We start from the raw sequence: 25,812 nt of genomic DNA on the forward strand, positions 1-25,812 counted from the left end.
CAGTACATTCATTCCCACATCAGTATATAGTTTGATTTGTGCAACTCTGCCCTTAAGATGTAACAAAACCTTTAAGTACCCATCCATATTAATCTTAAAACCGTCAAAACTTTCAGCCACAAATCAGGTGGTATTTGTTCATGTTTACATGCACCACTTAACTTGTCTCTAAAGTATTTCCTGGAAATTATGGTCCATGGAGATTCTGAATCTGCCATGAGCTCCAACTCAACACCAGCCACTTCCACCATGCACAAGGACACTTTTCTGACCAACTCACCTTCTGTCACCTGAATTTCTAACACTGTGTACAATGGATACCACAATACCTTTGTTGCTCTCACCCAAGGTACCACACTCACACATGCTTGCTGTCGCACCTCTTGGCGGTGCAAGATACTTTCCCACATGCTTGAATCAACCATTTTCTTTGGTCTTTGCACACACTGGCAAAATGTCCTATTCTGCCACACTTCCTACATTCCCTATTAGTCGCTGGACAACCTCCATATGACGCCATGTGTGCTCTACTACCACATCTATAACATGTGGCAAATTTATTAGACCTGTTAAATCTCTTTAGACTCCCATTGTTACTCATACGAGACATATTAGACGCTGAATTCAAATGTTCAGTGCATTGTTCCTTTGTCCGTCTAACTGCGCATACTTCCTTCACATTTTCTGTCTTATTGTTCACGTTCCTCACAGTGTGCATCCACTTCTTGGATTGTTCCAAACCTTTCGCAGTAGATATACCTTCCGATAGTTTGGGATCTCCCATTACCCAAAGTTGCTCTTGGGTTTTCTTGCTTCTGACATGTACTATAATTTGATCTCTAATCATCTCATCCGACATTGTCCTAAATTTACAGTGCATGCTTAAAGACCTTAAAATAGTTAAAAAGTCATCAAAGCATTAATTTTCATTTTGTGCCGTGCTATAAAACTTGAATCTATTGAGTGCAATGTATGTAGTGGGCTTGAATCTTTGTTCCATCCTTAATAAGGCCCTCTTATAGACATTGGTATCCACATCACCTTCTGTAGCTACAATTTGTAGTAAAGCTCTGAACCCGACCTGACCTTCTGACCCCAAACAATGTAAAAAAATGCATTTCCTTCTCTCCGCCCCCATGCGCTCTCCTTCAATAGCCCTCATGTATGTAAGAAACTCTTCTTTCCACCTTGTCCATGGGATCGAGGGTTCTCCTTTATTTCGAATTTTTTTTGCAGGAGGGTCAATCTGCATATTGTTTACTGACGCCACACCAAGACACAGACCATAAATATTTTTTACCTATATAAGGCAACCAATACACTACGACGAGTAAGAAGATACTGATGAATGATGTTTAACACAATGTCCCAATACGTTGTCATCCAACAAAATATTTCCCAAATAATGTATTAACTTACTTGTAGATAAATTAGTTGCCACCAACATCCGTTGTAGAGTTCATCAGCGGCTGTAGACTTATGTGGCTTCCGATTATGCTGTACCGCCGTTGCTATGGTGGCAATACGGAAGTGTTTTGTAAACCAAAATGGCTGCCACGGCGCATCAAACGTCAGCAAACTGCGTGATGGACTTGCAAAGCAATTTGCGTGGCTGCGGAGACACATAGAGAACACCAGGAGCAGAAGCATTCTGTGATCCATCGAACTCCGGCTTAGAGGTATTTTTTTTAAAGTCTGCTCTCTTGCCGTTGGCCCTTCCAATTCAAGGCTGTCCAAATGTCAACAAATCAAAATTTACCATCTGATTTCACCAAAACCAGGTCCATGCGATGTGCGCAATCCACCGGGCAGGTTCTTCATACAGCATACAATATTTCACAGCTTCCTTGACATATGTCTTAATATAAAATAATTTTGCTTCGCTGGGTACAGGAAACACCCTGCTCTGTGCTGCTCATTGCGGTTTGCAGGAATGTTTCCTCGCTCGTCGCCAATTGTTGAATTCAATCTCTTCACGAGTAGGCTTTCAAAAACAAATTTATTATAGCAGTACAGCAACACAACCGGACCACAGGATCGTCCAGTGCAACTGAACTTCCTCAGCTTCCCAACCCCAAACTTCCAGGATAGAATTGGAATCAACACTAAACATATACAATGTTGCGTGGCACCAGAGGGAATGCTGAAATGCTGTTGCATGCCCTGGAGCATGCAAGGATGTTACAGGAGGCCACGCCCCTTTTTACCCCACTCTGCAAATGCGCCTCTTGATGCACTGTTGGTGGGGTGTTGAGGACCCCTTGTGTCCTGAGCACCTCAGGACTAAAGTGGACTTTATCCCCCAAACAGAAGTGCGCGAGGAGGTGCGTTTGCAGAGTGGTGTAGAAAGGGGGTGTGGCCTGCGACCACCTCTTAGCAATCCCACTGTGTGGGGCCTACTGGAAGTAACAGAAGGGCTAGTTGGCCCCCAGGGATCCTCCAGAGACAAGGGGACTTAATGCCCCAACCAGGAGCGTGCCAGGAGGCGTGTTTCTAAAGTGGTGGATTAAGGGGGTGTGGCCTGCCACCACCTCTCAGAAGTCCCACTGTGTGGGGCTTACTGGAGGTAACAGGTAGGCTAGTTGGCCCCTAAGATCCCCCAGCAGCAAAGGGGACTTCATCCCCCAACCAAGAGAGCACCAGGAAGTGTGTTTGCCGAATGGTGGACAAAGGGGGCGTGGCTTGGTATGAGAACTCAGCAATCCCACTGTGGGGAATTTACTGGAGGTAATAGTAGGAGTAGTTGGCCCCCAAGGACATCCTTTGGACCAACTACCCCACCTGTTACCTCCAGTAAGTTCCACACAGTGGGATTGCTAAGAGATTTTTGGAGGCCGCGCCCCTTTTCTCCACCACTCTGCAAATGCACCTCCTGAAGCCCCACTGGGTGGTGGATTAAGTCCACTTTACTCCAGAGGGACATTGGGGGCCAAGAAGCCCTCCTGGTACCGCCTGGAAGTACTACGCAGTGGAATTCCTGAGCGGTGGTTGGAGGCCCAGCCCTATTTCTCCACCAGTCTGCAAATGCGGCTGCTAGTTGAAACACCATAGAAATTCACTGCAAAAAAACACAGGTTTCAGGGATGTTCTAGTTGGAAATTAGCATTTAAAAAACCTTTGAAATTCACTGAAAAAAATAAAGGTTACTGGGAAGTTATAGTTAGGTTGACATTCCACATGTACAAAACCAGAGAAATTGAGCCATTATAGTTAGCTGAGCTAATTATAACTTGCACCCCCACAATGCACTGCTTATGACCTTTCATATTACATTACTCATGACATGCTCAGTGACATAACTGATGACATCAGTCTACCTCGACTTAGAGACAATACTAGCCTCTCCTACCAAATTACCGGTCAAACTCATCTACAAATCTTGCATCAAATTGAGACGCAGCTTCCTGGGACCTCCATCTAGTCGTGCTCGACTGCCTGAGATGGCTCTCGATTACAGAGTGGAATCGGTTGCTTTCAGGGGAGCGCCCTGCCTAGCAAGTCATCGGCTGCTAAAGCACAATCCTCACACACGCATCTTCAGCACAAGTTATTAGTAGAGGTGTGCTCCCAAAGAAAGCTTGGTTTCTTTACTTTTGATGCAACTCTGCTACTGCTGGAAATTGATTCCAGATCCCCAGCACTTGCCCCACATAGTGTATACAATGGCAGACAAGGAAACTAAAGCAATCTTCAGATGCCCTAATGCGGACCCTCCTAGCCGTGATTCACCCATCAAGTGCAAAATTGAGATCAACATACCCATGGATATAATCTTAAAGAAATTAACGGAGGTTCATGATTTAGCCTAATCCATCAATGCTAACACAGATATGGACATGATGCAGAACAAATTACCAGCGGTTAGGCTAGACGTTAAATCGATCACCAGCAAAGTTGCGGAAGATAGAATCCGCTCTCTTGAAGACTCCAAAGCAGTCTCAAAATGGGATATTGCAGAACTAAAGTCCAAGACAGTGATTCTTCAGAGAAACCTTTCCAATTTAAAGGACTGCACCAGGAGAGGGAACCTCTATATATTTAGTCTATCAGATGACTCGACTTGCTCTGTTCCACTTATCCAGAAACATGGTGTACGAATATGACTGGGATTCATTTTTACTAAAGATGTAGAATAAGAAAGAGCCCCTCTTTTCCATGCTTTCAAGTCTCCTCAATGGGGTCATCCAAGACCCATAGTCTCCAAATCCTTACGCTATCCTGGACTATATAAGAAAAAACAAACATATTACCTGGAATGGCAATAGAATTATCATCTCTCAAGTCTATTTGAAACCCACGGTTGAACTCAGAAAGGGCTTCTTAGCTGTACACCCTAGACTGAAAAAAAAAAAACATACAATTTTCCTTTGCCAGCTAGTTTTTAATCAATGTGGAAGGATCTACCTATATTTTCAAGGAACACAAAGACTCTTGGCTCCATGCAATATACACTCCTGCCATATTGTGTTGGGTTCAGACTCTACTACTTGATTTTCAAGAAAAGTCTTCTTTTGCTGACGTGATGTCGAGTCTCCTCTTCGAGAGAATGCGCATTTTCAGCGGCTCCATTGTTTGATTTTTTTTTTTCTGCCATCTGGTTCGGAAGGATTTTGCCGGATCTCTGTGCATATTTGCCGCCTTCGCGGCCTGTGGGAGCACAATGGACTCATGGAGGCTTCTACTCGAAGAATCCAACTCTGTCTTATCCTCTTTAGCCGTTGGAATCAAGTTTCAGCGATATTCCGTTGCAGCATTTGGGTCGGCTTCAACATGAGAGCTCCTTTTCTAGTTCCACCGAGAATGTTTGGCCCCGGGTGATGGAAGGTAAAAAAAAAAAAAGACTTTTCCGAAGATCTTTAGGTGTCAAATTTTACCCCACCTATTACCATTTTGACAAAGTGGTCATAGGTAGGGAAAATATTTATAAGTTTCTATATATATTTTTTTTTCTAAATGTACGTACTATCGTGGTACCAAAAATAAATGGAAACAAAATAAATATGTTGAAAAATTTTAAATACATGGTAGTACCCTTTATTTTCGAAATAAAGTGTGCTGCAGTGTTTTTTCCATTTTTTAAGATATTTAATCCTTAAGTAAAAATCTGTAGTTCATAATATGCATACTCTGACCAGCTCAATGTCTGCAACCTCTGGCTGTCGCGGAGAGCAACGAGCAGGACTGCACTGGTTTTGGCCTGTTCTAGAATAAGAAAACATTTTGCGCTAGACGCAACCAACGCGTAGGTCACACCATGGAGATGGCAGCAGGGACTGAATTCTCTGCAGATGAAGGGCAGCAGCTAGAGATTGGGGAGGAGGAGGAAGGCGACGGTTCTGTAGAAGAGGCGCCATATTGTGCAGTCCACACTGTCGCTTCCGATGACTCCAGCCAACATGGGGAAAAAGATCACAAGTCGACTATCTCGGCTGTGGAACTTGCGGAAGGATAAACTGCATTGGGATCGGGGCGAAGGGGGCAGCCAACGTGTATGGGTTTGGCCCTGCATCTAACCCTCAGGTGGCTGCCAGCCAATCACAACGCGTTGAGTCCGTGTTTCCATCGCAATGTAAAATATACAATTTGTTTTAGCTATAACTGCTCAAAAACTACTGAACGAAATCACACCAAATCATAAAAAGCACCTGTCTGGACCAAGATATAGCTTTTTGCCAAATTTGGTGTAAATCCATTCAGCAGTATGGGATGTAGCTGTGTCTAAAGATCCTGTAGAAAAATAAATGGGGAAAGCGCGTTTCTGTACCCCTCCTTTTTCTAGATCCCCACTTGATGCATTACCTTGAAACTTTCTGTGCACAAACTAGGCAAGAAGTAGCTTTTTTTAAATAGTTTTGTGAAAATTTGTCAAATAGCGCCAAAGTTCTGAGCAATACAAAAAGGCATTTTCTATGAAATGTGATCTTAACTATAACTTTTCAGTGGGGGCCGCCACTAGGTAAGAAAAAAAGAGAAAATATATTTACTGAAAGGACAAAGGTTAAAGTGACATAATTGGGTGAAAATATCAGTGACAACATAACCTTTTGAACTAAAAAGCACATAAATTCACCGGTTACTTGCGCCCCTGCCAGGCACTGCTTGTGACCTCACAAATGTCATCACTTACAACATGTCCTTTGAAGTGATTTATGGGATCACTGGTGACCTCACTGCTGATATCGTCCAATGACAGTGTTGGTTTGTTTAACAGTGTACATAGTGTGGGAAAAGCGGGTAAGTACAACATTACTACTTTACCTAATGTTATACAGCCTGTGTCCAGCTAATGTGCACTCATAATGCTTCATAGTGTGTAGAGGTATTGAACATGTAATAAATCTTTGTATTTAGGATTAACTCTGTGTGAAGGCGACAGTCACACCCCTAAGGGAGCTCATTGGCCCAAAGAAAAAAAAGCTCCAATAAGAAGACAATTCTATTTTTAATTGGGTTTGAGGGACGCTTGTGAGAGTCTCTCTAACTCAACTGTCTAGATATAGAAATATGTTTTAGACTTAATATCTCAAAAGCGTTACACCAAATCACAAAAAGCATGCTTTCTGGATCATGCTCTCGCTTCCGGACGACTGTGGTGTAGTTATGTTCAATAGTTTTTGCCGCAGTGCTTCTTAAAGTCTATGGAAAATGCATGGAGCTTTTGTGTTTTGGGCCCCCCTTTTTTCACAGTCCCTCTTGTCGGATCACCCTGAACCTTTCCTGGAAGCGGCTGATGAGGTGGATGAAATTCATACTGCCCCTGAGTTATTAGCAAACCAAAAAGTACTCCGTCTATGGAATAGCAGACATATCTATAACTACCCAGTGGTGACCTCCATATTGGGATATATGTATATATATTTATTTATTTACCACCTTTAAATGAATAGAACTTATTCTTTATTTGCAAACAAAAGCTAAAGTACAAAAATCTTTTAATTTTGAAATTGATACCTTTCATTTATAATTTATGCTACGCCTTCAAATTATTCTAACCCGCGCACGTCCATACACAGTGTATTCAACTCTATAGCATCACACACATTAAGTATAACTCATCACTTTATATTGCTCTGTGTTCTCACAAAAGATTTGATTTGCGGTTACATAACTATTATAAAACTGTATAAGCAGCGAATCGAAAAGGCGCTAGTTATAGTTAATGTAGTGTGGCTGCCACCTTGAATACACTGTGTATGGAGGTGCGTGATTTATAGTAATTTGAAGGTGTTACATAAATTATAAATAAGAGATACAAGTATATTTTTATTTAGAATTTTGAGTACTTTTGTTTGTAGATGCAAAATAAACAGTTATATTAATTTAAATGTGGTGCATTCATTATAACTGTGGTAACTGAAGAATTTCTAATGTTTGAGTATTTTGTATAGTAAGAGTAAAGTTCTCCTAAATATAACCACGGTTTAACCTTTATGTCTACCTAATGACCTGAAGTGCTATAGACTGGACTAGAGTAGAGTAGCATAGAGTGCACTGGTGTTCAGCGGAGTGGCTTACTATGGAATAAATAGTTTATTTGAAAGTCATACAGTGGAGGGGCATAGAGTCTAATAGCGTACAGTGGAGTGTCGTAAAGTGGCATAGTGTAGAGTGGATTGGCGGACAGTGTAGTGGTGTAGAGTGCACTGGCATACAGTGGAGTGGCATACAGTGAAATAGCGTAGAGTTGAGTGATTTACAGTGTAGTGATATGTAATGCAGTTTTCTAGAGTGACTGTCATATATTGGAGTGAGGGACAGTGGTATGGCGTAGAGTGTCATAGCATACACTGGAGTGGGGTAGAGTGGAGTGGCGTAGAGTGAAGTGAGGTATAGTGTAGTGCCGTACAGTGGAATAGTGTACTTTTCAGTGTAGTGTTGAATACCATAGAGTGCAGTCTTGTAGAGTGAAGCGGTGTAGAGTGTAGTTGGGTAGACTGAAGTGGCGTGCAGTTTAACAGCATACTGTGGAGTGAAGTAAAATGGAATGGCTTGGAGTGGAAAAACATTGTGTCAACTGGTGCAGTGTGGTGACGTACAATGGCGTCACATATAGAGGAATATCGTACACTAAAATGTCAGTGTAGTGCGGTAGAGTGGATGGTTATGGAGTGGAATAACAGAGTGGAGTGTTGTTGATTGGAGCAAGGTGGAGTGTAGTGGGTAGAGTGGACTGGCATACAGTATAATAACGTACTTTGGAGTGGCTTACAGTGGAATATTCTAGAGGGAAGTGGCATAGAGTAGGGTGGTGGAGAGTGGAATAACAGAATATTGCTGGTATACAGTGTAGTGACATGTAGAATAGTGTACACGAGCGACGTAGAATCGAGTCATAGGGTGGAGTGGCGTACAGTGGAGAGACGTACACTGGAGTGGCTTAGAATGGACTAATCTACAATGTAAGAGTACAGTAGATTGTTATGAGTAGTAAAAGTTTCCGGCTCTACACCCATCTCTCCCAATAGGTCCAACATCTTGTCAGACTTCACGAGGTCAAATGCAGTTGATAGATTGCTAAAAGCTAAGTGCATAGCTTCATTTTTGGCCTTTGTGTACTTCCTCATGATTAAGTATGGTATTAAACATTGTCCCATTGCCCCTAAGCCTGATCTAAAACCAAATTGGGCCTCAGAACAATATTTGCGGAGGCCCATTCGTCTAAGCGGGACAATAAAACTCGAACCCAAATGTTTACGCTGGACTCAGTGAGTCAAAGAGTGTTTGGGCTAGGACCAAGGGGTTGGCATTGCCCTGCCTCTTTCTGTCGCTGATGGGCTCAGTACGGGCCCGCCCTTGTCCTGGACGTTGACTGGCACATCCCATGCAGCGGGACTCCCTCTTGCTTTTGTAGCGCTGATTAGCAACAGGTGAAAGCCCAGCAAGGGCTTGTGGGACTTGTCAACCCCAGTGGTCGCGGTTTGCGACGGCTTCGACCTGGGGTTGCAGCAGAGAAAGAACAGGGCACCAGTAAAAGCACCCTTCAGCTGCAAATGTTCAAGGCAGATGGGGGTAGTAACCTCAACGATGTAGCAGCACACAGCTAACATATATTGTGTTCCCTGCAGTAGTCAAATGGCTCATCTGTGCATCATAATGTCTGATACTGCTTCATGGAAATCCGTTCAACCGTTTTCGTGTTACGCAGGATACAAGAGTCCTTGGAAAATGCATTGTTGACAACTTGTTTTGGGCCCCCCCTTTAATCTTTGTAGCACCTTGATCAATCACCGCAAAACTCTGCTTCATCCGCCTATGTAGAATAAGTCTGCCAAGTTTCGTGGAGATTCGTCAAACGGACGCCAAGTTATTAATGGGGAATAATTCTTCAGATTTAGTTGTTTTGCCCAGTGTCCTTATTGGAAAGGACTTTATTGTACGTTGTTTTGGTGATAGTTAAGTGCAGAAGTTGTATTGGTGCATAATTGCAGTGACTGTGATGTTGAGAAGAACTGCTCTCATTACTTACTTGGGCATGCTTGGATTCTATGAGGTTCTACTTGAATCTAATAAGAGAACCCAGAATCAAGTGAGAAAGTGTATGATCAGAGCTGCCCTGAGGAGAGCAGAAGACCTTGCTCACTACCACGTTTATTGGTTTGGTAAGTTAGTCAAGCTGTGGCTTTTGTCTTGTTTTAAGGTGAGCAGGCCACCCTATACCGCCTTATCGGGACCCTGGTCTACTCGTGAGTCCCACACCAGTAGCTCACTGTTGCGAAGGCGAACTGTGGGTAAGTCCTGAGATCGGTCTCCCTATTTGGATCTTTTACGGTGTGAGTTTGTAGCCTACCTCTAGAGGTGCAATTGCTTGACATTTATTTTAATGGCTATGTGGAGGAAAAGGTGCAGAATTAGGGACTGCACATGGCCTTGTCCATACAGTGGCAGTACCAGCAGCTGCAAGCGTGGAGGTGGTATGGGAGGATGAAGATGGTTGACATGGAGGGGCCGGATGACGAAAGAGCTGATGACTCAAAGGCTCCATCGTCTGTTGGATCTGGGATGTCTGGGCGGATCTGGCACGCGCAGTCCATAGAATATGATTCGGGGCTTGGTTTTCGGAGGCTTCCTCCTCGAGGACTTATGCATCATTGAAGAGTAATGCTTCTGCTGTCAGGAGTCTTGCAGTCTTCCAGGCTCTGAAGATCAGAGGTTCATTAATGTGCTCCGAGTTGTGGTTTGATGTGAAGACAGTGCTTAGTGAGACAAAGACAGAGCAGATATCTAGGCACCCATGCTGGTTACGCCGCCATCCTTCTAGGTGGCTTTGCAGACATCATTGTTGTCGGAAGCATGAGAATTGTCATTCGGCAGGGAACAGTTGAGGCACGCCCCTTTTGATCCAAAGGTTTTTAAAAACGACCCCCGCCCCCTTCCTCACTTTAGTCGGGAGGGTGATCTGCTGTGTGACTAGATCACGTCAGATCATGTTTACATACAAGTGACAGTGGAGAAGATTGAACTAGGGGGCGGGGGCGTTCTCTGCTAATTCTGCATGGAACCTCCTACACATTCAGGGCTAACATTCTGTCCATTTGCATTTTAAATGTCATTCTTCTCTCCAAGCTGTCTTCATCATGGCTTTTTGTTTAGTTACCAATAGTTCTGTTCTGCCTTGCCTTGAAATCTCAGTGATTCTGGTGCTATTTAAGTTTAGAAAGGTGCGATGGTCCTCTCCATCCTATAGTATTACCTGCGACAACTGAAGTTGGCAGACATGTGGTTGGTACAAGGGCTAGCAGAGTTACAGTGGGGGCTGTCCTGGGGTGCCTGGATACAAGGGCACCTCTCACCCTCTTTGCCCTTATCTTTCCATTTCATTTCCTGGTTCTTCATTGCCTTTTCTAATTGTCCATTCCTGTCTCTTTCGTTGTCTATACCATGTCCTTTTCCATTATCCCCTCTCCACCACACTCTTCATTATTGTCCCCACTTTGTATTCTCTGATTTCATACCTACCTACATGTAATCCCTTCCTCTTAACCCCCTAGCTGCCTGAACTTTTCTACATCCTTATGGCCTGCAACCCCCCTTCTGCCTCATTCTCTGCCCTCCCCTGTGATTGTCTGCCCTCCCCTGTGATTGTCTGCCCTCCCCTGTGATTGTCTGCCCCTCTCCCCAGTGGTGACTTAACAGGTGCTCTTGTTTTCTTCCTCTCTTCCTTGTTTAGGAGACTGATGGAGACCTCCCTCATTTCGTTATCTCGCATTGAAGGAGTCGGGTCGCGGGAGCACCCCATCTACCCAGACCCAGCGAGGTAAGGACCTCATCCCCCTGCTCTGCACCCCAAGAAAGGCAGTATTACCATTCAGCTTTATTACACTATGTCACAGCTCCTACTTCATGACCCTACCAACGGGTTCTGCTCTGTCTCCTGCAGCCTTTCAACTATGACCTTATTCTTGCCCATTTAATGTCCTGCTGGGGTATCTTCACCTCCTCCTCTTTTGGCCTCTCTTCAGCCCTGCCTCCTCCAGTGGCCTCTCTTCAGCCTGCCTCCTCCCTTGGCCTTTCTTCAGCCTGCCTCCTCCCTTGGCCTCTCTTCAGCCCTGCCTTCTCCCTTGGCCTCTCTTCAGCCCTGCCTTCTCCCTTGGCCTCTCTTCAGCCCTGCCTTCTCCCTTGGCCTCTCTTCAGCTCTGTCTTCTCCCTTGGCCTCTCTTCAGCCCTGCCTCCTCCTTTGGTCTCTCTTCAGCCGTGCCTCCTCCCTTGGCCTCTCTTCAGCCGTGCCTCCTCCCTTGGCCTCTCTTCAGACCTGCCTCCACCAGTGGCCTCTCTTCAGCCCTGCCTCCTCCCTTGGCCTCTCTTCAGCCCTGCCTCCTCCCTTGGCCTCTCTTCAGCCCTGCCTCCCCCCTTGGCCTCCGTTCAGCACTGCCTCCTCCCTTGGCCTCCGTTCAGCACTGCCTCCTCCCTTGGCCTTTCTTCAGCTCTGCCTCCTCCAGTGGCTTCTTATCAGCCCTGCCTCCTCCCTTGGACTTTGTTCAGACCTGCCTCCTCCATTAGCCTTTCTTCAGCCCTGCTGCCTCTTTTGGCCTCTCTTCAGCCCTGCCGCCTCCAGTGGCCTCTCTTCAGCCATGCCTCCTCCAGTGCCCTCTCTTCAGCCCTGCCTCTTCCAGTGACCTCTCTTGAGGCCTGCCTCCTCCAGTGGCCGCTCTTCATCCCTTCCTCCTCCAGTGGCCTCTCTTCATCCCTGCCTCCTCCAGTGGCCTCTCTTCATCCCTGCCTCCTCCAGTGGCCTCTCTTCATCCCTGCCTCCTCCAGTGGCCTCTCTTCATCCCTGCCTCCTCCAGTGGCCTCTCTTCATCCCTGCCTCCTCCAGTGGCCTCTCTTTAGCCCTGCCTCCTCCATCAGCCCTGCCTCCTGCCTTGGTCTCTCTTCTAAACCTGCCTCCTCCTTTGGCCTCTTTTGAGCCCTGCCTCCTCCCTTGGCCTCTTTTGAGCCCTGCCTCCTCCCTTGGCCTCTCTTCAGCCCTGCCTCCTCCCTTGGCCTCTCTTCAGCCCTGCCTCCTCCCTTGGCCTCTCTTCAGCCCTGCCTCCTCCCTTGGCCTCTCTTCAGCCCTGCCTCCTCCCTTGGCCTCTCTTCAGCCCTGCCTCCTCCCTTGGCCTCTCTTCAGCCCTGCCTCCTCCCTTGGCCTCTCTTCAGCCCTGCCTCCTCCCTTGGCCTCTCTTCAGCCCTGCCTCCTCCCTTGGCCTCTCTTCAGCCCTGCCTCCTCTCTTCAGCCCTGCCTCCTCCCTTGGCCGCTCTTCAGCCCTGCCTCCTCCCTTGGCCTCTCTTCAGCCCTGCCTCCTCCCTTGGCCTCTCTTCAGCCCTGCCTCCTCCCTTGGCCTCTCTTTAGCCCTGCCTGCTCCCTTGGCCTCTCTTCATCCCTGCCTGCTCCCTTGGCCTCTCTTCATCCCTGCCTGCTCCCTTGGCCTCTCTTCATCCCTGCCTGCTCCCTTGGCCTCTCTTCATCCCTGCCTGCTCCCTTGGCCTCTCTTCAGCCTGCCTCCTCCCTTGGCCTCTCTTCAGCCTGCCTCCTCCCTTGGCCTCTCTTCAGCCTGTCTCCTCCCTTGGCCTCTTACCTCCTCCAGTGGCCTCTCTTCAGCCCTGCCTCCTCCAGTGGCCTCTCTTCAGCCCTGCCTCCTCCCTTGGCCTCTTTTCAGCCCTGCCTCCTCCCTTGGCCTCTTTTCAGCCCTGCCTCCTCCCTTGGCCTCTTTTCAGCCCTGCCTCCTCCAGTGGCCTCTTTTCAGCCCTACCTCCTCCAGTGGCCTCTCTTCAGCTCTGCCACATTCAGTGACTTCTCTTCAGCCCTTCTCCCTCCAATGGCCTCTCTTCAGCCCTGCCTCCTTCAGTGACCTCCCCTAAGCCCTGCCTCCTCCAGTGGCCTCTCTTCAGCCCTTAACTCTCCAGTAGCCTCTCTTCAGCCCTGCCTCCTCCCTTGGCCTCTCTTCAGACCTGCCTCCTCCCTTGGCCTCTCTTCAGCCCTGCCTCCTCCCTTGGCCTCTCTTCAGCCCTGCCTCCTCCCTTGGCCTCTCTTCAGCCCTGCCTCCTCCCTTGGCCTCTCTTCAGCCCTGCCTCCTCCCTTGGCCTCTCTTCAGCCCTGCCTCCTCCCTTGGCCTCTCTTCAGCCCTGCCTCCTCCCTCGGCCTCTCTTCAGCCTGCCTCCTCCCTTGGCCTCTCTTCAGCCCTGCCTTCTCCCTTGGCCTCTCTTCAGCCCTGCCTTCTCCCTTGGCCTCTCTTCAGCCCTGCCTTCTCCCTTGGCCTCTCTTCAGCCCTGCCTTCTCCCTTGGCCTCTCTTCAGCCCTGCCTTCTCCCTTGGCCTCTCTTCAGCCCTGCCTCCTCCTTTGGTCTCTCTTTAGCCCTGCCTCCTCCCTTGGCCTCTCTTCAGCCGTGCCTCCTCCCTTGGCCTCTCTTCAGACCTGCCTCCACCAGTGGCCTCTCTTCAGCCCAGCCTCCTCCCTTGGCCTCTCTTCAGCCCTGCCTCCTCCCTTGGCCTCTCTTCAGCCCTGCCTCCCCCCTCGGCCTCCGTTTAGCACTGCCTCCTCCCTTGGCCTTTCTTCAGCTCTGCCTCCTCCAGTGGCTTCTTATCAGCCCTGCCTCCTCCCTTGGACTTTGTTCAGACCTGCCTCCTCCATTAGCCTTTCTTCAGCCCTGCTTCCTCTTTTGGCCTCTCTTCAGCCCTGCCTCCTCTTTTGGCCTCTCTTCAGCCCTGCCTCCTCCAGTGGCCTCTCCTCAGCCATGCCTCCTCCAGTGCCCTCTCTTCAGCCCTGCCTCTTCCAGTGACCTCTCTTGAGGCCTGCCTCCTCCAGTGGCCGCTCTTCAGGCCTGCCTCCTCCAGTGGCCGCTCTTCATCCCTTCCTCCTCCAGTGGCCTCTCTTCATCCCTGCCTCCTCCAGTGGCCTCTCTTCATCCCTGCCTCCTCCAGTGGCCTCTCTTCATCCCTGCCTCCTCCAGTGGCCTCTCTTCATCCCTGCCTCCTCCAGTGGCCTCTCTTCATCCCTGCCTCCTCCAGTGGCCTCTCTTTAGCCCTGCCTCCTCCATCAGCCCTGCCTCCTGCCTTGGTCTCTCTTCTAAACCTGCCTCCTCCTTTGGCCTCTTTTGAGCCCTGCCTCCTCCCTTGGCCTCTCTTCAGCCCTGCCTCCTCCCTTGGCCTCTCTTCAGCCCTGCCTCCTCCCTTGGCCTCTCTTCAGCCCTGCCTCCTCCCTTGGCCTTTCTTCAGCCCTGCCTCCTCCCTTGGCCTTTCTTCAGCCCTGCCTCCTCCCTTGGCCTCTCTTCAGCCCTGCCTCCTCCCTTGGCCTCTCTTCAGCCCTGCCTCCTCCAGTGGCCTCTCTTCAGCCCTGCCTCCTCCCTTGGCCTCTCTTCAGCCCAGCCTCCTCCCTTGGCCTCTCTTCAGCCCAGCCTCCTCCCTTGGCCTCTCTTCAGCCCTGCCTCCCCCTTGCCCTCTCTTCAGCCCTGCCTCCGCCCTTGGCCTCTCTTCAGCCCTGCCTCCTCCAGTGGCCTCTCTTTAGCCCTGCCTCCTCCAGTGGCCTCTCTTCAGCCCTGCCTCATCCAGTGGCCTCTCTTCAGGTCTGCCTCCTTCAGTGGCCTCCTCTCAGCCCTGCCTCCTCCCTTGGCCTCTCTTCAGCCCTGCCTCCTCCCTTGGCCTCTCTTCAGCCCTGCCTCCTCCCTTGGCCTCTCTTCAGCCCTGCCTCCTCCCTTGGCCTCTCTTCAGCCCTGCCTCCTCCCTTGGCCTCTCTTCAGCCCTGCCTCCTCCCTTGGCCTCTCTTCAGCCTGTCTCCTCCCTTGGCCTCTCTTCAGCCTGTCTCCTCCCTTGGCCTCTCTTCAGACCTGCCTCCTCCCTTGGCCTCTCTTCAGACCTGCCTCCTCCCTTGGCCTCCGTTCAGACCTGCCTCCTCCCTTGGCCTCTCTTCAGCCCTGCCTCCTCCCTTGGCCTCTCTTCAGCCCTGCCTCCTCCCTTGGCTTCTCTTCAGCCCTGCCTCCTCCCTTGGCTTCTCTTCAGCCCTGCCTCCTCCCTTGGCTTCTCTTCAGCCCTGCCTCCTCCAGTGGCCTCTCTTCAGCACTGCCTCCTCCAGTGGCCTCTCTTCAGCCCTGCCTCCTCCAGTGGCCTCTCTTCAGTCCTGCATTCTCCAGTGACTTCCCGTCAGCCCTGCCTCCTCCAGTGGCCTCTCTTCAGCCCTTCTCTCTCCAGTGGCCTCTCTTCATCCCTGCCTGCTCCCTTGGCCTCTCTTCATCCCTGCCTGCTCCCTTGGCCTCTCTTCATCCCTGCCTGCTCCCTTGGCCTCTCTTCAGCCCTGCCTGCTCCAGTGGCCTCTCTTCAGCCCTGCCTCCTCCAGTGGCCTCTCTTCAGCCCTGCCTCCTCCAGTGGCCTCTCTTCAGCCCTGCCTCCTTCAGTGGCCTCCTCTCAGCCCTGCCTCCTCCAGTGGCCTCTCTTCAGCCCTGCCTCCTCCAGTGGCCTCTCTTCAGCCCTGCCTCCTCCAGTGGCCACTCTTCAGGTCTGCCTCCTTCAGTGGCCTCCTCTCAGCCCTGCCTCCTCCAGTGACCTCTCTTCAGCCCTGCCTGCTCCAGTGGCCTCTCTTCAGCCCTGCCTCCTCCAGTGGCCTCTCTTCAGCCCTGCCTCCTCCAGTGGCCTCTCTTCAGCCCTGCCTCCTCCAGTGGCCTCTCTTCAGCCCTGCCTCCTCCAGTGGCCTCTCTTCAGGTCTGCCTCCTTCAGTGGCCTCCTCTCAGCCCTGCCTCCTCCAGTGGCATCTCTTCAGCCCTGCCTCCTCCAGTGGCCTCTCTTCAGCCCTGCCTCCTCCAGTGGCCTCTCTTCAGGTCTGCCTCCTTCAGTGGCCTCCTCTCAGCCCTGCCTCCTCCAGTGACCTCTCTTCAGCCCTGCCTCCTCCCTTGGCCCCTCTTCAGCCCTGTCTCCTCCCTTGGCCTCTCTTCAGCCCTGCCTCATCTCTTGGCCTCTCTTCAGCCCTGCCTCATCCCTTGGCCTCTCTTCAGCCCTGCCTCCTCCCTTGGCCTCTCTTCAGCCCTGTCTCCTCCAGTGGCCTCTCTTCAGCCCTGCCTCCTCCAGTGACCTCTCTTCAGCCCTGCCTCCTCCAGTGGCCTCTCTTCAGCCCTGCCTCCTCCCTTGGCCTCTCTTCAGCCCTGCCTCCTCCCTTGGCCTCTCTTCAGCCCTGCCTCCTCCAGTGACTTCTCTTTAGCCCTTCTCCCTCCAGTGGCCTCTCTTCAGCCCTTCTCTCTCCAGTAGCCTCTCTTCAGCCCTTCTCTCTCCAGTAGCCTCTCTTCTGCCATTCTCCCTCCAGTAGCCTCTCTTCAACCCTGCCTCCTCCAGTGGCCTCTCTTCAGCCCTGCCTCCTCTCTTGGCCTCTCGTCCTCTCTTCAGCCCTTCCTCCTCCCTTGGCCTCTCTTCAGCCCTTCCTCCTCCCTTGGCCTCTCTTCAGCCCTTCCTCCTCCCTTGGCCTCTCTTCAGCCCTGCCTCCTCCCTTGGCCTCTCTTCAGCCCTGCCTCCTCCCTTGGCCTCTCTTCAGCCCTGCCTCCTCCAGTGGCCTCTTTTCAGCCCTGCCTCATTCAGTGACTTCTCTTCAGCCCTTCTCCCTCCAATGGCCTCTCTTCAGCCCTGTCTCCTTCAGTGACCTCCCCTCAGCCCTGCCTTCTCCAGTGGCCTCTCTTCAGCCCTTCTCTCTCCAGTAGCCTCTCTTCTGCCGTTCTCCCTCCAGTCGCCTCTCTTCAGCCCTGCCTCCTCCAGTGGCCTCTCTTCAGCCCTGCCTCCTCCAGTGGCCTCTCTTCAGCCCTGCCTCCTCCAGTGGCCTCTTCAGCCCTGCCTCCTCCAGTGGCCTCTCTTCAGCCCTTCCTCCTCCAGTGGCCTCTCTTCAGCCCTTCTCCCTCCAGTAGCCCGTCTTCAGTTCCTCTTTAGCTGTCTCCTCTCTTCAGCCCTGCCTCTGCTGTTGCCTCTCTTCAGCCCTGCCTCTGCAGTTGCCTCTCTTCAGCCCTGCCTCTGCTGTTGCCTCTCTTCAGCCATGCCTCTGCTGTTGCCTCTCTTCAGCCATGCCTCTGCTGTTGCCTCTCTTCAGCCATGCCTCCTCCAGTGGCCTCTCTTCAGCCATGCCTCCTCCAGTGGCCTCTCTTCAGCCCTGCCTCCTCCAGTTGCCTCTCTTCAGCCCTTCTCCCTCCATTAGCCCATCTTCAGTCCCTCCCCAGCTGTCTCTTCTCTTCCGCCCTGCCTCTGCTGTTGCCTCTCTTCAGCCCATGTCTCTGCTTTTGCCTCTCTTAAGCCCATGTCTCTGCTTTTGCCTCTCTTAAGCCCATCTCTCCGCTGTGATCATGTCATGCAATATGCCATTTCTGGTTTAGCCTCGCTCATCAATTCTAGCTTCCTGTCCCTTATGTAACTTTGATGTATGTTGGATTGGCCCGTCACTGGTGCTGCCACCCACCCACCCAGCCTACTCTGTATTGAAAACAGTGTCTCTACTCATGTTGCCTGGACAGTGCTCATCAGTGTTTAACATTGTCTTTCCACATAAGGTCCTTGTTTTGAAGGTGAGTTCCCATCAGTGGTCCCTGTTGTATTGTTTTGGAGCTGTAGACCGTGTTTTCTCTGATTTGTGTTGGCTGTGTATTTATTCCCACAAAATACGTACATTTCAAACCATACGTAATGTACTAATTTACCGTCACCCTTGTAAAAACGTATGGGTAGGATATAAAAGGTGTCAGCCAGCGTGCCTCCTGCCATTTCCCCCTCACTTTTGCAGCTGGCCAGACGTGAGCCCTACGTTCCTTGCGAATCGGTAAGTTGTATCGAAAAAGAAACAGCAAAGTTGGGAGCTTCCTTTAATAATAAGAATCGTTTTTTCGCCAAATGTACCCTCTTTGCAACATTAATCAATTGTGTAATGTATATTTGTCGGTGTGTTTATGCAGTTCTGGGCTGAAAGTTAATAGCTCACTATTCTATATTAGGACTTTAAGTTATAAATTGCAAGTCACCAACGGATGTCTCTTTTGAAAGCATTAATCTGCAGCTCTATTTCCATCTGCGGTATAAAGGCTGCGGACCCGCGATGTTAAACCCGCGTTGCGATGGCAGCGCGTGAATCTGAATTCGTTGTAATGGGTGTTTCCCCCATGAAGCGGTGGTAGCGCAGCGCGCCTGCTTGCGATACGCTTTTTAGACGTCCTCATCTGAGGCGCCGAGGCGGGCCAGGCCTAGGCTTTTGTACTAATTAATCTACCCACGCACGGTTGCGAAAAATATAAATAAAAGAAAATCGCAGCACCTCCGTCACAATATCACACAATTCAAGCGGGCAAAACTGCTTATTTTACCTGAATGCTTATTGCAAGCCTCGTGGCGGCCACGGACTACTGCTTGCAGAGGCTGAGTGACGTTTCACTCCCCCAGCCAATCACTGGCTAGAGCCCAGTCATGGGCTGCTAGCCAATCAGATGCCGCCAAAGGCTCTCTGCAAGCTTCGGATTGGCTGTGAGCCCCAGAGTGCCCACAGCTTGTTGTTTTAACGTGATTAAAACGTGATTAATGTCTACATGTCCGTCGGACATAAATAGACAATAAATCTTCTTGCCCGTCAATATAAACAACATGGTTCGGGCGTCGGGCGATATGATTCCCCCACCCCTGATATCACACCAGTTCATGTGTATGTCTCTTTGCTCTAGCTGAATTATGCTAGCACAGTGATAAGCCTTTTATTACCCTCTGAGCTATGTACAGATAGGCCATTGAATATCTTTCTTGGCACAGACATACTTGCGTGGCTGAACATGGCCTTTGCGCTGTTCCTCCTTATTGGTGACTTGTGCTCCATGTATCCTCACTAACGACTTGGGTGCCATTGGCTCGTGCTGTCGGCCTGTGCACCCCTGCTCCTCGCTGGCAGCTTGTGCGCCCCTACTCCTAACTGGCGGCCTGCGCACCCTTGCTCCTCGCTGGCTGTCTGTGCGCCCCTGCTCCTTGCTGGCGGCCTGTGCGCCCCTGCTCCTTGCTGGCGGCCTGTGCGCCCCTGCTCCTTGCTGGCGGCCTGTGCGCCCCTGCTCCTTGCTGGCGGCCTGTGCACCCCTGCTCCTTGCTGGCGGCCTGGGTGCCCCTGCTCCTCGCTGACTAGCTGTGCGCGCCCCTGCTCCTCGGCGGCTTGTGCGCCCCTGCTCCTTGCTGGTGGCCTATGCGCCCCTGCTCCTTGCTGGCGGCCTATGCGCTCCTGCTCCTTGCTGGCGGCCTATGCGCCCCCTGCTCCTTGCTGGCGGCCTGGGTGCCCCTGCTCCTCGCTGACTAGCTGTGCGCGCCCCTGCTCCTCGGCGGCTTGTGCGCCCCTGCTCCTTGCTGGTGGCCTATGCGCCCCTGCTCCTTGCTGGCGGCCTATGCGCTCCTGCTCCTTGCTGGCGGCCTATGCGCCCCCTGCTCCTTGCTGGCGGCCTGTGCGCCCCTGCTCCTTGCTGGCGGCCTGTGCGCCCCTGCTCCTTGCTGGCGGCCTGTGCGCCCTTGCTCCTTGCTGGCGGCCTGTGCGCCCTTGCTCCTTGCTGGCGGCCTGTGCGCCCTTGCTCCTTGCTGGTGGCCTGTGCGCCCCTGCTCCTTGCTGGCGGCCTGTGCGCCCCTGCTCCTTGCTGGCGGCCTGTGCGCCCCTGCTCCTTGCTGGCGGCCCGTGCGCCCCTGCTCCTTGCTGGCGGCCTGTGCGCCCCTGCTCCTTGCTGGCGGCCTGTGCGCCCCTGCTCCTTGCTGGCGGCCTGGGTGCCCCTGCTCCTCGCTGACTAGCTGTGCGCGCCCCTGCTCCTCGGCGGCTTGTGCGCCCGTGCTCCTCGCTGGCGGCCTTTATGATAAGTTGGCCTGGTATATGCTGTCCACTAATTAAAGTGGGCACCTTGTACCAGTCCAAACAACCCTTATGGTGATTAGGTTAAAGATAACCTTTATAAAAGCTATCCTAGTGGTGGCTATGGAGAGCAGCCTTCAGGCTTAATCTTGAAGGAATGTAAAGCAGCTTGTTTTACCAGATCAGAACCTCCTGAGTAACCAAATGAAAGGAGAACCACACAAGTGTTATATAAAATATATGTATTTATTACTAAACACTCTACTAACCTCTTTACGAGATTAGAGCACAAGGCACAAAATACTTAATCAATAGAACGACAGTAAATAGCACAATGCACAGCGGGCTCCAGGGGAAGACCGAACCATATACTAAACAAATGGTATAACAACGACTTCACTAGACACAGTGCATAGAGCACCTAGAATCGCTGGGTCTCCGAGAAACCACCCAAAGGAGTGACATAGGGAGCCCACGGAGGACGGGTGCAGCGAGCTCCGTACAATTCTAGGGGAACGTCACGGTTGGAAAATTACAATTTAAGGACACTTTGGAGAGGATTTCAAGCAAACCCTTTCAAACATAGAAGGTTCTAAGGCCAGCACCCTTGTGAGTACCGAGGTACCCGTGTTACCTATCCCAGAGGAGCCAGGTGCATAGGGGTCAGGTGGTGTTGAAAACCCTTGTCGTTTTCAATGGCGTGATGCGAATAAGTGCTGCTGCTGGCAAGATGAAAAGTGTCCAGTGGAATCCAAGCCTGGATCCGACGTGAGAAGAACCTGAAAGCAGAGGGGACAGAGTCTGGGTCACTTCAGGGTGACCAGGGGCTTGGTAGGCGAATGCCCACCGAAGTCAGGTGCTGTAGGTGTGAAGGTAGGATGCTTGACTCTGCAGCCACGGCGACCAAGAGACGTCGACGACAACCAAAGTCCGGAGGTGTGCTGTCCCACGAAGGATGTCGAGTGCTGAGGGGTCAGTGTCCGGATTAAACACCAGCAAGCCGTGGCAAATGCAACCCAAGCGGGCAGAGGAAACAAGTTACGGTGAGGACCAGCAAGGTCCAGGAGACTCTCCAAGCTCTGGGGAGTCCGGGCACGTCTGGAGCAACCTGCCTGTGCGTCCCTGCTCCCCCCTGGCGGCCTGTTTGCCTGTCCTCTGCGCTGGCGGCCAGTGCACCTCTGCTCCTCGTTGGCGGCCTGTGCACCCATTTTTTTTTTTTTAAACATTTTTTATTGTTTTCGTAACAACAACTCAACACAGCTCTCCACTGCCCCCCCCCTTCCAACGGAGACTGTTACATGTAGCATTGCTACCAAGTATGCAAAAGATCATTCACCCTTCCCACGTGGAGCCCCCCCTCCCTCTCCCTCCCACCACCCACGTCAGTGTGCCCCCCTCTGCCTCTCCCCCTCCTGATGTGCCCCCACCTTACAATGAATCATGTACGGGTGCTCAACCTTCCCTAGGCAACTCGGGCTTGTCCCCCATGTCAACCCACACTTTATGCATCCAGCTCTCACCACTGCTCCCCTCCTACTCCCCGCTCGCCACTTCCTCTTGTCGGTCAGAAGTGCTCCCCTCGCCCCCTGCATCAGACATCAGCCCCTGAAGCTCCACCACCAACGCCTCCCATGCTCGGACCGTCGCCAGTGCCTTTTCGTCATCCCTCCGAAGGGCTAATTGCAACCGGAGTGTACCCTCTGCGCCTGCCCATCTCACAAACGCCGTCCTCCACCTCAAAAAGCTAGGCCCCGCCCGTGATTTCCAGTGCATAGTCAGTTGCCTCTTAGCCATGATCAACCCTAAGTCGTAGAACTTGCTGGTAACCTTCGTTCGGCGGGTATGGGGAAACCAGAGCAACAAGCAGGCCCCCATTTCCGGGGCAATAGAGCGGTCTGTCACCGGATTCAGGCACTCCATAACAGCTTCCCAGTAGTCACCCAACTGCGCGCAGGACCAAAACATATGGCGAAAATCAGCCCCATCTCCCCCATACCGCGGGCACTGAGAATGGGCGCCCCCGAAATATTGCAATATCTTAACCGGCGTCAGATAAGCCCTGTGTAGCGTAAAAAACTGAACCAGCTGAAACCGGGCATTACGCGTTCCCTTCCAGGCCCGCCGCACCAGCGTGGACCATGTCGTCTCGGGGATCGACTTCTCGAGTTCCGCTTCCCACTTATCCCTCAACGCATCAAGAGGCCGTAGGCATTCCGTCGACAGTCTGCGGTAGAGGCATGTAATGGCCTTGGTCGTCCCTGCCGCCATTACTACAAATTGGCAGCCCGCGGTGATCGGTGGCTCCGAGAGCCCCATATTCCAATGCCTCTGGATGCTCGCTACTAGTGCTGCATGAAGTAAATAATCCCCCCGCGGGAGCCCACAAGAGTCCTGCAAGTCCTGGAAGGGCAGCAGCACCCCTTCTCTGAATAAATCACCCACTACTTGAACGCCCAGCTCCTCCCAAGCGGCTAGCCCCGACCAATCGCCCCCATGCGGGAGCGCCGTGCACATACCCAGGGGGATCTCCGGGGCATAGGGGTGAGTTATGGCGGCCCTCCTCTGGCACCGGTTCCAGCACAACCTGAGGGTGCGTTCCTCTAGAGTAAGCTGGGTAAGGTCCAGCCGCTGCTGAAGGATTATGAATGCGAGCACATGGCACGGAATCACCCTACCCTGTGGGCCCTCCGGGCCTCTATACTCCCTAGCCACCGCCTGCGTGAGCCATTGGAGCTGTGCCGAAGAACGACGCAGGTATCCATATGGGCAGGCTGCGAAAAAAGTATAGGAGGCGGGGTAACACCACCATCTTCAGCAGCGCTACCCTCCCAGCGCACGAAAGTGGGAGCGTACTCCAGAAACCCATGCTACCGCGCAAGCCTCGGATAGCCCTGCCAACATTCCCCTCCAGCAAATCAGGCTGGGAGGCCTGTGCACTCATGCTCCTCACAGGCGGCCTGTGCGCCCGTGCTCCTCGCTGGTAGTTTGTGCGCCCATTGCTCCTCGCTGATGGCCTTTGCGCCCCTGCTCCTCCCTGATGGCCTTTGCGCCCCTGCTCCTCGCTGATGGCCTTTGCGCCCCTGCTCCTCGCTGATGGCCTTTGCGCCCCTGCTCCTCGCTGATGGCCTTTGCGCCCCTGCTCCTCGCGGACGGCCTTTGCACCCCTGCTCCTTGCTGGCGGCCTCTGCGTGCCCCTGCTCCTCGCTGGTGGCCTGTGCTCCCTGCTTCTTGCTGGCAGCCTATTCGCCTTTGCTCCCCACCGGCTGCCTGTGGGCCTTGGCTCCCCACCAGCGGCCTGTGTGCTGTTGCGCCTCGCTGGTGGCTTGTGCGCTGTGTTCCTTGTTGGTGGCGTGTGCTCTCCCTGCTCCTCGCTGGCAGCCGGTAAGCCCATGCTTATCGCCGACTGCTTTGAAGCCTCTGCTCCTCACCGGCGGCCTTTGCGTCTTAGCTCCTCGCTGGCGGCCAGTGCACCTCTGTTCCTCATTGGCGGCCAGTGCTCCTCTGCTCCTCGTTGGCGGCCAGTGCACCTCTGCTCCTCATTGGCAGCAAGTGCACCTCTGCTCCTCGTTGGCGGCCAGTGCATCTCTGCTCCTCGTTGGCGGCCTGTGCGCCAGTGCTCCTCGTTGGCGACCTGTGCGCCCAGTGCTCCTCGCTGGCAGCCTGTGCGCCCAGTGCTCCTCACTGGCGGCCTGTGCACCCGTTGCTCCTCGCTGGGTGCTTGTGCGCCTTTGCTCCTCACTGGCGGCTAGTGCTCACCTGCTCCTCGCTGGCGGCCTGTGCTCCCCTGCTCCTCGCTGGCGGCCTGTGCTCCCCTGCTCCTTGCTGGCGGCCTGTGCTCCCCTGCTCCTCGCTGGCAATTTGTGCTCCACTGCTCCTCTCTGGCAGGCTCTCCGCCCCTGCTTCTCGCTGGAGGGCTGTCCGTCCCTGCTCCTCGCTGGTGGGCTGTCCGCCCCTGCTCCTCGCCGGCAGGCTGTCCGCCCCTGCTCCTCGCCGGCACCTGAGCGCCTTTGCTCCCTGCTGGCTGCTTGGGCGCCTGTGCTCCCCGCTGGCAGCCTATATGTGGTTGCTCCTCGCTGGTGGCCTGTGCTCCCCTGCTCTCCTGCTCCTCGCTTGTGCTCCCCTGTTCCTCGCTGGTGGCTTGTGCTCCCCCTGATCTACGCTGGTGGGCTGTCTGTACCTGCTCCTTGCTGACGGCCTGTGCGCCATTGCTCCTCCGCTGCGGCCTGTGCGCCATTGCTCCTCGCTGGCGCCCTGTGCACCATTGCCCCTGCTGGCAGCCTGTGCGCCTGTGCTCCTCGCTGGCGCCCAGTGTGTCCCTGCTCCACGCTGACCGCCAGTGCACCTCTGCTGCTTGCTCGCAGCCTGTGCGCCCGTGCTCCTCGCTGGCAGCCTATGCACTCATGCTCCCAGCTGGCAGCCAGTGCGCCCCTGCTCCTCGCTGCTTGCCTCTGCGTCTGTGCTCCTCGCTGGCGGCCTGTGCTCCTTGCTGGTGGCTGTGCGCCTGTGCTTCTTGCTGGCGGCTGTGCCCCTGTGCTCCTTGCTGGCGGCTGTGCGCCTGTGCTCCTCGTTGGCAGCCTGTGAGCCCGAGATCTTCGCTGGCACCCCTACTGCTCATTGACGGCCTGTTTGCCTTTGCTCCTCGCTGGTGGGCTGTGCGCCTTTGCTCCTCGCTGGTGGCCTGTGCTGTAGGAGAGTAGGAGGATCTGCTTCACATGGGTACCCCCACTTTTTGCTGGTGTTTCACTATTTTTCAACTTTATTCTGGCTGTGGCCCTGCTAATCAGGACCCCAGCCTAGCTGCTTCCTCTCTAAAATGGTTTCCATGTACATTAGGTACATATCTAATTGGATTCTGGAGTGCCTTATAAGCCCCTAGTATATGGTATACTATGTACCTAGGGCATATGTACCTCAGAAGCCTACCAGGGGCTGCAGCATGTGTTATGCCACCTCTGGGAAGCACTCCAAAATGACACCACTGGTCTCCTACTGCAACCTGGGTAAGGGTGTGCGCGCACCCCTTACTGTGGTATAGGCTACCTATATCACTACCTTATACAGACACATATAAACCTATAAGCCACTCCTATGGCAGGCCTTGACAATCCTGAAGGCAGAGTGCTTGGTTTTGTGTGAGAGGGTGCCCAAGTATGAGCTGAGCCCCTCTGCAGCATTCGGATATACTTTCTTATGGCTGTTCTGTGATACAGCCATACCATATACTCTTAAGTGCATTATAACCTCGCGGTTGGAATGGCTGCATCAAAACATGTAGTGTTTGGTGTCAAACGCTTTGGCATACTACCCACCCCCCGCCAGTTCTGGCGGCGGGGGTAGCATTCCACCCTTCTAGAGGGAGAGACATGTTCACACTGGCTAAACACGGTTAAATCCTTTCAAAGCCCAGGCATCACAAAATGGATGCCACTGCCACAGACACGGGTCTGGCCTCCTGCTGCTGGGGGAAACTCCGGCAGGGGAGGGCTGAACAATAGGTTTCCTGTCAGGCAGATGTGTATTGGGGC

At 52.6% G+C, this 25,812-nt stretch overlaps 1 protein-coding gene across 2 annotated transcripts in view; it reads left to right on the forward strand.

Annotated features, from left to right (window-relative positions):
• AMBRA1 (autophagy and beclin 1 regulator 1) overlaps positions 1-25,812 on the forward strand; it is a 764,496-nt gene that overhangs the window by 322,661 nt on the left and 416,023 nt on the right. For both annotated transcript variants that reach the window (XM_085646678.1, XM_085646680.1), the window contains exon 8: positions 11,168-11,254. In XM_085646678.1, coding sequence (XP_085502804.1) covers positions 11,168-11,254 — 87 coding nt within the window. The remainder of the gene's footprint in view (positions 1-11,167; positions 11,255-25,812) is intronic.

Source organism: Triturus cristatus, chromosome 3_1, assembly GCF_964204655.1.
Source record: "Triturus cristatus chromosome 3_1, aTriCri1.1, whole genome shotgun sequence".
Taxonomy (NCBI): Eukaryota; Metazoa; Chordata; class Amphibia; order Caudata; family Salamandridae; genus Triturus; species Triturus cristatus.